Source organism: Amia ocellicauda, chromosome 18 (assembly GCF_036373705.1).
Source record: "Amia ocellicauda isolate fAmiCal2 chromosome 18, fAmiCal2.hap1, whole genome shotgun sequence".
NCBI classification, from domain to species: domain Eukaryota; kingdom Metazoa; phylum Chordata; class Actinopteri; order Amiiformes; family Amiidae; genus Amia; species Amia ocellicauda.
The window spans coordinates 21,205,548-21,217,812 of NC_089867.1; the positions used below are offsets into that span (position 1 = coordinate 21,205,548).

The window sequence follows — 12,265 nt, forward strand, 5'->3', positions numbered from 1 at the left end:
TTGTTTTATTTCTTCTTTATAGATGTAGACAACATGTTTAATGTGAACTGGTGTTATTTACTCATTTATTAACAGTAAAACAATATTTAAATATTCTACATTTCTTACAAAACATGCAACCTAGGAAGAGGTGGTTAAGATATTTACTATTATAAGAAAAGGTGTTAATATTTAGGTCCACGTGTCTATGGACCTTTGAGGACCTGTATCTGCCCTCCTCTGAGAAGAATTGAAGCGGCCCTTGATTACTTTTAGTAAAGTAATGTAACTATATGATCTTTAGGTGTTTCGTACCTTTGATAACCAGAAAGGATCACCTTTGAATTGCTTGCCATATCTATTTTAGATTTTTTTCTTTCTTTCGTGCTATTGTGCTCTATCTCTCCGAACTCCGAATTACAGGAACACACCCATCCTGACTCGACTGCACTTGTTAGCTTTGCTGTGTGATAAGTGAGTAACGAATCACAAAAAAAGAGGCTGCAGTCTCCTCTTTCACCTTTGTTTGGAAAGAAAAGGAACTCGGGCATTCTTTAGCAACACGTTCAGCTGCACAGTATGTTTTTCTCACATTCACTGACAACAGGCTTGAAGTAGTTGATAAGAATATAATAAGGAATCAAACAATGCTAAGCTGGGAGTGATTATATTTAATAACACTCCTATCAATGGTCTCGCAGCGTTTGGCAAGATGAATGTGACATTTTCTATCAGTGCGCTCTTGATGTTTGCCTTGGCAAAAAGTTTCAAGTCCTCAGCTTATTAAAGTCATCATAAATATATTCTATCAGATTGTCGTTTAGCTTCCTGGTATTTGCAGTCGAAGGCTTTATCAGCAGCTCATTGTGGAAATATGTTTTAAATAGTGATAGCTGTGTTCTTGTTTCTCCTGGTCCACTCTGATATCTTTCACCCAAAATAGCTTATTTATACGCTTTCTGAGAATGAATTGCCCCGATACACAAAAACCCAAACAAAATAAAGTGAAACAAAGTTGGCCTGGAAGTCGGAGCACCAGATCCGACCGATTTTTGAAAATGAATGAGTGTATAGACATTCGTGGCAGTATAACATTACCTCACTCTTGCTAGGTATTGAAAACTAGTAATGTCGGTCTCTGGCAGCTTTACTTGCTTTTTGTAAGAAAAAAAACGCTGTCTAACTCAGGCTGACGTTGGTAAGATAAATGGGATTAGACATTTGCTAAAATGCCTGTGCTGAAATATGGCGAGACCTGAGAGAGTTTCTAATTATGCCTGGTTCCATCGCAGCAGCTTGTACTTTCAGAGACGAAGGACCCAAACTCACACACAAACTTGCGGCCACCTTGGCAGATACAATGATAGATTCATATATTGACTGTTTTCCTCCCCTCTTAAATGTTTAAATACAGCAGGACCATGATGCAAGTGTTAAAAGATCGATACAGTTTGTAACTCTACCCATATGAATACCATGCTTACACTAAACAGCAGAGATTTTTCAATAACTGCATAGAAAAACTTTCAATTAGTGGGTTTCTTCGTGTGGTTCTAGCAGCCAATGGGATGTCATTCAGTCAGTTCAAAAGGCCTTGAGGTTTGTTTTCTGGTGTTTCTTTTTGGAAACTTGTGGCTTTTGACATCCATAACCATCTATTGGCCGTGTTGCTATATTGCCTCATATTATCCAGACTTGAGAAGAATTGTTTTTGGCATCATGCTCCCAAATTTTCCTTAGGCAAACTGTGCAAATTTGCTTGTTTTACTTTGTACCCCTTCCGTCCAGCTGTGATATAAATTGTTTTGTAGCTCCAAGTCAGCTATAATTGCATTGTAATTGCAATTAGATAACTCTAATTAGATTGCAGCAGCATTTCAATGTTATAGCCGAGTTGTTTGGAGATTTTCTTCGACGAGAGCTACCACATGTGTTTGTACGCAGAGGAAAAAAGGCTTTTTTTGAAAACAAACTGAAGTTCTCCTGCAGATTGAGATGGTTTGCTCTGTAGGCTCCTGTGGCACCCCTGAAACCGGGATGGAAAAACATTGCTGGTTCATTCACACCATGACTTGCCCTGTGTTTTAATTTCAGTGCGTCAGTAAGGATACCAGAAAAGTGTCAGTGAAAAAACCCTGATTGGGTCAGTCCACAAAGCTGGGTTTATACGTGAATAATGAGGATTTTCTGCAGTTAAAACACACACCAGCACACTGCAGGTTTTAATGAAGTTCAGACAGTTCAGTTGCATCATTTGCAGGTGCTGAATTTTCGTCAGACACAGGTTTTATTTGCTTTTTTAAGTCGTGTGCTATAAGGGTGTTACTGTCTTCAGCTCTGCCGTCCACGGTCGTGAATGACAGAATAATTGCAATGGTTTTATAGTAGTTCACATTCACATAAGAGGTATTGACAGCCTCATATAAGCAAGACTTACACAGGTTAAAAGGTTTTTATAACACATTTTTTTATGGCAGTTCGGTAGCTTTAGTCAGTGTTTTTCACATTTTTATTTTTACTGCGTGTGTTGTTCCGCTGTTTATAGCTTAAAGAAACAAGGAAAACATAGTGTAGCACCCCCAGCTAAGTGTGAATATCATCTAACTTTGAAAAGGCCTCTGACTGTATTAGTTCTTCTCTTAAGAAAATAAACCATGAAATAGGTTCAAATTCAAGTACAGAATGAAAATTATACCTGAAGCCAGTCCACAGGCAGCAATGAAACCTAAAGACACTTGACTGTTCACTTGTGTTTATTTTAACCCTTTCCAGTTTGGCTCCCACTTCTCTTTGCTTTTAGCTACGGTGTGACGTCTGCCCCTGTCTGTGACTGCGTGGAAGCGTTTCCTTGTTCACAAATAAACTCTTGCAGCTGCTGCCTGTTTTGTTTATATCCAGAGACTCGAGTAGCCCAGGCCCCACTCGTTACAAGAAAGTCTCATTCTCCCCGTCTCCCGTGCGTCAGACAGTGTCACGGTTTATTGTCGCCGTTCTCCTCGGTACAGTTACCTGCTTGTGAAATCTACAAGTTTAGCAATTACAGTCCAGGGGGAGAGGTGATTGCTCTATAATACTACCTCGTAGCACGGTGGTATGCAAGACTAACCGAAAGCACAAAAGCTCATTTTTAATCTTGTCATAACATATTCAAAAGTGCATCGACAGACGTGTTAGGTGAGATTAAATGCTCAAGTGCTTAACATAAAGGCCCGCTTCACGATGGTGTGGGTTCACTTCACCGTGTGTTCCAGGCATTATCCGGACAGGATTTGCGTGGGTGGGACTTGGGATCTGATTCGACTGAAAGATATGCATTTATGTGGGATAATGCCACAAGAGGCATTTATAAACACACTTGAGATCTCTTCAGTAAACTGATTCAAGTTCCTATTGAATGTTTAATTATTTTTTTAAACTAAATAAACCATTTTAAGATTGAATTATTATCACTGAGTTGATATTGGTTTGACTGAATTTCTAATGAGATTAAGTCAAATCTGCTTCATGACAAAGATGAGTTTAATTGTAATATTTCACACATTATTTGCATAACTGGTTAACTATTTGAAATACACAGCAACATAACTGATGTTCAGGAAGTGTACACAGTCAACACAAAGTGCAAGGGTGGAGGCAGAGCTCGAATTCTGGGATAGCTAGTTATAAAGCAGCTATAAACTATAGACAACTATCAATGCTAAATTGTGTTTCCATATATGAAACCGAGGAGTAACGATACCCATTCAGCTGTCAATCCTGGCCTCTCGTCTTACATGCCTGCCTCACCATGACCGACTTGTGACATCAAATGACCATACGATGTGAATTAGAAGAACTAAAAATATAATACTGGGAGAAAATGTACATTCCAGACCAAAAGCAACAACATAAATACATTGATCTGGGAAGTTTTTTGTTTGTGGCATTATATTTGATCAGTTTCCTAAGTGAATTTGGTTTATTAGAGTGATTGGAGAGCCTAGTTGATATTCATAATAAATAATAACTGTTTTGATCAATTGTAATTCCTTAAAGTGAAAGAAAGTTGGTGAAGACTTGCACTATATGCTCTTTAATAATGTAGGTATATTTAGTGTTCATTCAGGAATTCCTAGACTCTTACTCTTGTCTGTTTCCTTCGTAAAAAGCAAATAGTATAATACAGTGTCATGCTTATAAATTGCATGCACAATCTACGGATCATAAAACAACCTCCCACAGTATCAGAGAAACATGCTCTTAATATAGATGATGAAATCTTTCAGGTGTTGCAGACCATTTCACAACTGCAAATATGAAGAAGCTTGGAGATTAAAGTGTTCACATCAAGGGTGACAAATACAGTATCTGTGAAACCACATCAGTGGGTCTTGTGACACAGAAAAAAAATGCACAGACAATACATTCCAGTGTGAGGGTGTCTGTTTAGATTAGATGCTCTGTGAAAAATGTTAACCAAGATGGACTCTTTTTTCCTTTATTCTTTCTTTCTTTCTTTCTTTCTTTCTTCATTATTTACATAGTTTCGAAGTTCCGCCTGGGAGTCCTCGTTGTATCAATAGAAAGTCTGTTTGAAATAATAAAAAGAAAAAAGCACGGTTCACAATATTATCTGTTCATTGTGTATTTAAAGAGAAGAAAAAAGGGAAAAAGAGGTACGATTAATCACCTCTGTGTTTGAAGAGTGCTCTCTGTCCTCGCTAGGCAGGGCGAGTTCACACGCTGCACTGACTGGTGCGCCCCAGTGCACCCTGGGATAGCTCTCTCTGCAGGTAGAAGCGGTGACGAAGCATTCGAAGGGATGAACACAAAACAGGCGCATACTTCACTTCTGTTCAGTGATGTTTTCTCTCCAGTTACAAGAAGCCTTAAATTATGTTTGTTACGGTAAATGCACAGTAAGGTGCAAAATTGTCCTTAAAAAAAATACACAAGGTCCATGGCAGTAGGACGCTGTTTCGATCTTATGAAAGTACAATGTATCCAGTGTACAGTTACATATATTTTTCATACATAACATAATCAACTGAAACACGCAACCTTCACATGTACAAAAACATACATGAAATTCCAAACTATCAGAAGTTCAATTAAACTTACGTCCACACAACACCGGGTCTGTTCAGGACATGAAAAGCCTTGCTGTTGGGTTATGAGTCAACTTCGCAATATGGACTGGTAATCTCTGATACATTTTGAATGCAACTTTTCTTTTTCTTCACACTCTGAGCGTGTGAATGAGTTTCTCTGAGACTCGGTGTCGTGTGGGCCCATTATCAGGACCAAAAACAAGCTCTGACTTCATCAGAACCTTCTTACAAGGCAAAATGGACAGTGAACCAGTTCTCCACAGAGTTCAGGATAAATATTGATGAAGGCTTAACATATACATTTCTTCTAGGGGTTAGAATCAGGTGTCCGAGGCAAATTTCCTGCTATACTGAACTTTGATTTAGTAGCATTAAGTCTTCAGTTCATTATGAATTTTATGCACAAGGTTTGGGGACATACCTTAGCAGGACATATTGCTTTTTAAGGGCTTTTACTATGACACTGTTCTCAAACACAACAAAAGATTACACATAAAGTTATATTTTTTATATTTATGTATTTTTTTTTTTGTCTTTTCAGCAAATGCTTAATGACCATGAAGTAGCAACACAAGATGGCTGCATCAAAAAGGTAGGAAATAATTTTGATTATGGTTTGTTATGTTATTATATCCTCCATACTTTATTTGTCTGAGGTCAACAGTACTGTACTGACCTGAACAATAAATGAATAAAGGTAGAATCATAATTTATCCTTCTGAATTTTAAATGTGTAATTTCAGAATACAAATCCCACATTTTTAAAGAAATAAGTATATTTTTTCATTTCACTGTATCACAGATACAAACCACAGATTCTCTTCAATGTAAAGTCTTGAGCTTGCTGTTGTTAGTGTTTTTAAAGTAATACTCTCATTAGCAGAGTCGTCAATATCTGCTTTTGTATTTATTAAAAAATGGTGCCCTGGTTCAATTATTGTGAAGTTCTGATGGAAAGGAACAACATATTGTTTGTATATAATGCTGTAGGCTTCTGGGGGTGATTTATAATACAGGAGCAATGGATTTCTGGACAGAATCTCCCAAATATTTGTTTATACTATAATCCTTCTAATCGGTTAAATGTGTCTCATAGAAGCTCCAGTGGTAGGTTTATGAGGTGATAAATTTATTGAGGGGGTGGGCAGTTCGGTTTTACGGCCAATGTTAAGAGGTCGAGGCAGAAAGGTAAAGAGTTCAAGTATAAACTTAATGGTCCATGGATGAACAATGGCAGGATACCTGTGTTGTGAATCCTCGATGGCCAGTGGGAGGAAGGATTCCTGGAATGTGTTTCTCAATGTACATATTTTGAGAGCGTTGTTGTCTTCTTTAGACAGCACTGGCACTACAGATGCTCCCCTCTCAGAAACATCCTTCATTGGGTTGCTTTTGTAGACCTGTCACATGACCTCGTTGTGACTGACCCAGCAATTGTCTGGAGTCTTAGAACTGGCCATAAAAGTGACAATAATGGTGGTTTAGTGAGCAAAATGCGGTGTAACAGTTTGTGTTTCTGTTATGTGTGCATGTGCAGTTGTGCGAGGGGGGTTAGTGTTTAAGTGGTTGTATAAGATGGTCAGTTTATAGGCATCTATTTCTAGGAATTCCACTCGTTTAAGATTTTTCCATTTTTTCCTGGCAGACTTGGAACTAGACCAAGGCAGGACAAACTGAGAGAATGTATCTCCTTTCAGAACATAAGAACATAAGAACGCCTTTAGAAGCATCTGATGTTCTGACACTTGACTGTTAACTTCAAAGGGGCCCGATAAAATGAGAGAAAGGAACTTTACACAATATATATATATTTATTTTTTCCAAAGCACTGATTGACTGATGTGCCCTAGAACTGGACCTGCATCACAGTGTACTTTTTGAAAAGACTGATCTTTCAATGTGACTGCATGCTCCTTTGTAGCTTCACTTGGTAGTTCTGGTTGTGACGGACGCTCATTGTTTCACTATGGCTGTCTGTCTGTGGATTTGATTTAATGTGTTCTTCTTGCAGCAGACTGCTCTTAAGCATGTACTTGCTCTGTCTTCAGCTGAGTTTTGGGGCCATCATCTGTACAGGGTTTCAAGAATACACTAATAAGAGGGGAGTGGGTGAGAATGAGATATCATCTTCTCTTTCTTCTAACAAGGACAGGGAGAATCCCCGTTCCTGGCACTGTACAGGATAAGGGGGACGGCCGATTTGTCTAGGCACAGTGACAAGGGACCTGGGGGACTGCTCTGTGTGCTTGGATCTCCATTTAGTTTCTGTTTACTTAGAGGGGAATAGCCTGGGGCTACTGGAGAGAAAACATCTGTGGGAGATAATCTATAACGTTATCTATCTATCACTCTGACCGACACCCCCGCCCCCCCCCAGCTTCCCCTCAGTCTCCTGAGAGCTGGCTGAACGACTCATAATAAAAAGACATAGCTGAAGAGGCTTTAGGGAAAAATAAAAGACATGTTAAGGGTCAGCTGAAGAATGGATAGAAGATATTATTATAGCTCAATAGCCTTCTTATCAAAATCCACTAGGATAGGCGTTTGGTTAAAAAAACAAAACAACAAGAAAGAAAAAAACACGGTTCTGTATTTATTCTGCGACTTTCAATGAAGCTTGCTGTTATCCTCCGACAAAAACACTACTGCGGGGAGATAAAGATAAAATCAACTATCACTGCCGCCCCAGATTGGATCAGCTCTCGCCGCAGTGTTCAGGAATAAGTGTCTGTTTTATCCGCAGTCTACTTATCTCTCGGCTATTCAGTCCTGATTTCAGGGATGTTGGCAATACTTTATCCCACACTTGAGGAGCTCGGGGTAATCCGCTGTAGGTTGACTTGTCTAACGTGTGTTTCTGTATTGCGAAGAATACGGGGATAAAAAGGAATTCGCAGGGAAGCGAGATAAAAACTCACGTCCGAAATGAATTATAAACAATCCGTCCGGCGCGATTGCTTAGAAAGTCATGTGTAATTGTCTGTTACATCAAGCTAGTGCTGGCATTGGCTGTATTTGTAATTTGCCTGCCACAGACTTGTGTTAGTGTTAAGTATAACAACCGGAATACATTTATAGTACTGAAATGGCAAGTTGACGCTCACTGGTAAGAGCAGGGTGTTTTGTTTTTAAATATATATATTTTATAACTCTTGAATATGTTTTCTATTTCAGAGCCATTTCTGTTTCTACTAAAATTGACCCTACTAATATCACAGTGGCTTATTTAAATGTAGTGTGACATGATTATGGAAAACACATCACTGTTTATTTGGCTGTTTTGTCTGGCAAATGACGACTGTTAATATGATTGATGTTAAAACGTTTGAAGGCCGCTTATCATGTAAAGGAAAGGAAGCCATGCATGTTGTTGTGGAAGAGGAGGCCTCCGTGTTGTTTCATTCCCAGAAAGTCTACATTATTCAAGAACGAAGCCCGAGCTTGGGTTGGGAAAGTGGGAGTGGTGGTGGGGGGGATTGGTGGTGACTGGGGGGTTGAGCAGGCCACAGAAATATCTTAAGCCTAAAATTTATGAAGGTTATTATAAGACAGAAAGCATTACAGGTCATAAAAGCAATTTGATCCTCCGGGGCATGTTGTTTAAATGTGATGATTGATTGATAATTATTATAATTTGTTTGAAATGATTATCTGGATATTATAATCACTGCCACCCCTGCCGTGCTGTGGTGCGCTCATTTTCCATAATGTGGGCCATCACGAATGCCCCCTGGTTACAGGGGATGTGAATGGGGTCTCCTGGTCTCCTCCCAAGGGGCATTCTACACTGATGAATGATGACCCAGAGGAGCTGGAAATCAGACTAGAATAAACAGTCAGGAAGAACAGGGAGGGCTGTTAACTATCTTTAGTGGTGCAATTATATGCTAGGCCACACAGCCCGGGGCTCAAGTGGGGCCAGAAAGAATGTGAGACCTTGTACAAACCCAGCAACCTCCTACCTACGCTGTGACTGAAGTCACTGTGGAGAGAGGGCCCAGGCCCGAGCTGGTCTTAATTGCGTCTCTGTCTCCTTTCCTGTCTTACTCAAAAACATGCTTCTTTTCAAGTCGTGAAAAGTAAAGATACCCCTGCCTTAAAGATGACAGTGATGTATAGCCCAGATTGTCATATACAGACAGAATGTATGCTGACAAGTTCAAGAAAAATAACCTTTTAAAGTTTAAGACAGACATCCAGTGATGTGAAATTATACTGACTTATTTTCCTGTCACTGCAGAAACCTTTCTTTGTGGCGGGAGTAATGAATAAGAGTGTGTGTAGATATCTATTGAATGAAATGTTTAACTCTTTGCTGAATTTCTGTGAAGTTTGTGTGGTTTACTATCCTGCATACATTTAATTCAACTGTGTCACAAAGCACAATCCCTTGCCCTGCCGAAAGGGTAATTTGTGCCTTACGAAATGTATCCCCCTCCCCACAACACTGTAGCCCAGCATTTATATCTAGTGAGGGTAAGTATTTAACGTTGTTCCTCAATATCAATAAACTTAAAATAAACTCCTCAATCAGACTATTTAGAACATCACGTATAAACACTGCGACTGCTTTTTGGCCAGTTTGAGTGGCTAAACTGACTACATTTCATTAAATGTAATTTGAAAGACGAACATGCGTCTTCAATTATTGTGCTTCCCACGCGGTGCTTCTATAGACAGTCTGCAAACATCCAACGATTTTCATAATTTTAGCTTTTGCTGTCAGGCTGAGGAAGGGTAAAGAGGAATAATATTAGTGTTTTCACACCTGCATTAGCGGACTTTATTTGAATGTTTTTTTTTCTTCCTGGTTTCTCTTGAATTGTAATAGCTGTGAATGACATTTGTTTTCTGTATGGGACCCTCACTGACATGGAAAGTGTGGTAATCACGTACCAAATGTTGTGCATCAGAATGACTTATCTAGACGTTTGTGTATCGTCATACTTGGATATATTTAGGATGGCGCGGGCATTAATTAATTAAAAACAATAAAACATGTTAATGTGCAGTACATCCTAGAAAAGTGAAAACATTACACAAGAAAACGATTGACAAATTTTCATGCACAAGCAATTTTCCAACAGAGCTTCTGTGTATTTCCTAGAGGCCCATCTCTTTGCCTGCAGATACTCGATGTCTGTCTTCAAGACACAAGGTGACCTTTCCTTTGCAAAGTGACCCTTGACCTCATATCAAGTTTTCGGTTTCCTCAAATGTGTGTCTACAAATTCACAACTCTGGCTGTTTGAAGTTCCCAGTTGTTTCAGTCTGTCTTTCCTTGATTCATCCTGCAGAGCGCATTAACACTGACAGAAAGCACATAACAACGTGACTGTCAAACAAAATCAGCATCGGAAACATTGTATTCTGTCATATTCTGTGTTGCCATCCGCATCAAACATCCAACATCCAGCCATCTCCCTATTGTATTTATATCCTCTGCGTGGCTGAAACTCTGGAGAACATGGTGGGAACCTCTCGCATCGGGGACAGAGTGGTATTATTTTCCCTGAGCTGCAGTGATGAGTCGAAACTACGGTACAGTGTTGCAGTAAAGGTCAGTTGGACAGGGGTGAACGCAAGATATTTATTTCTCTAAATAAGGAGCTGTACAGTACAGAAGTCTCACTGTGTGTCTCTGTTGTAGTGGTGATGGGGCCGGTCTCATCGGGAGCCGGCAGACCCCTGTGTATAGAAGTGCTGTGAGGGCACTACCGCTGGAATGCAAGTGGGAGAGAGAGAGACATAGAGGGGGCGAGAGGGAAGGAGGCTTGTGAAAGAGGACCGTGTAACTTTCATTTACTATGTCAGCCTGAAGTTAGTTTTTATAATCTCTCGCTGAATGGGCGTTTTTTTCCCCTTCTGCGCGTCAAACAAAGGACCAGACAGTTGCTGTGTTTGTCATGTGAGAGTGTCTTCTTTACGATGTTTCTTTCTCCCCTTTGTCCCCCCGGCAGTAATAAAGGGAGTGGGAGTCCATTAATTCAGCGTCTGAATGAAAAGAGCGGCTGGTCAGTCGGCGAGGATAATAACATGTGGGTCTGCTTAGGTTGCCACGGAAACTAAGTATTTCGGAGACGTCGGGCGAGCGCGGCGCGGGAGTGGTGTCCCCCCGGTCGTCCGCACGTCTCTCAGAGAGCGGGTTTTCTCAGCAGCGTAGGTGCGTCTCTCTCTGCGCTGGGTTCCACTGCATTGGTGGCGTGGCAGCACAAGGGGGAGCATTCGTCTTCGGCTTCTGCCGTCTGGTTGTATGTGTGTTTACATGGATAAGTGTGCTGTACATCCTTTTTTGGGGTGAATTTCAACATTTAATTCCAATCCCCCCCCACCGGAAAATGGTTTGTGAGTTAGTCTTGAGTCTGTTGTGAGTCCATCCGGGGGGAACGGGGAAGGTGGAGGCCAGAAAACATTACAGTTTGTGCCGATGCGTTGTCAAAACATACATTTGAAGTTTATTTAAAAGTATCTGCTCTCAAATTAGACGTCAAGTAAACGTAACAGAAACTATTCAATTCACAGGCCGCTGTTTCTGTCCTCTTTTTGTTCTTGCGCTTACAGGGATCGTAATTTAAGGACAGTTTGTTTTTAGTACGATTCCTACTTCTGAAGCGCCTGTAGGTTTGAGAGAGAGCGAGAGAGGAGGGAGGCCTCCTGCAAGCCCGAGGAATACCAAAATGCCCAGGAGAGGCACGCTGCCAGCCGGCTCTCGTCGGATCGCAGAGACGAGTTGCGTCTGGAGACCGTGCCCAGCCATGTGAAGGTCATGTGAAAGAAAACCTTTCGGCAGCGAGGAAGCCCTTGACTCCTCAACCTCCCTGACATCTCCTGCAAACCTTGAATATTTTAAGCAGACAAAACACTGCAAAATAAAAAAAGTGGGGTTCAAGAGGCGGCTTTATTAAAAAAATAGCGGGAATTTGGTGAGGGAAGAGCTGTCCGGGAAGGAGAAGCTTACCGGGGTTTTTCCGATGTGGGTTTCTTTAACCAGCACTCCTGTTAATGTGTCTCTCTCACATGAAAGAAAGGCAGCTCAGAAAAATATGAAAAAAATAAATAAATAGGTGCTGACTTGGTAAGTCTTCACTGACCGCTAGATTAGAAATGCTTACGCTATGCAAACAGCCTCAAATTCAACATGCGCGGCGCTCTGTGCCAAGAGTAGTGCCCAGCTAGAGAAAACAGCCAGGGATACA

General features: G+C 40.6%; 1 protein-coding gene across 7 annotated transcripts in view; it reads left to right on the forward strand.

The window, feature by feature from the left end:
- prdm16 (PR domain containing 16) overlaps window positions 1-12,265 on the forward strand; it is a 190,527-nt gene that overhangs the window by 89,821 nt on the left and 88,441 nt on the right. For all 7 annotated transcript variants that reach the window (XM_066690763.1, XM_066690765.1, XM_066690766.1 and 4 more), the window contains exon 3: window positions 5,611-5,661. In XM_066690763.1, coding sequence (XP_066546860.1) covers window positions 5,611-5,661 — 51 coding nt within the window. The remainder of the gene's footprint in view (window positions 1-5,610; window positions 5,662-12,265) is intronic.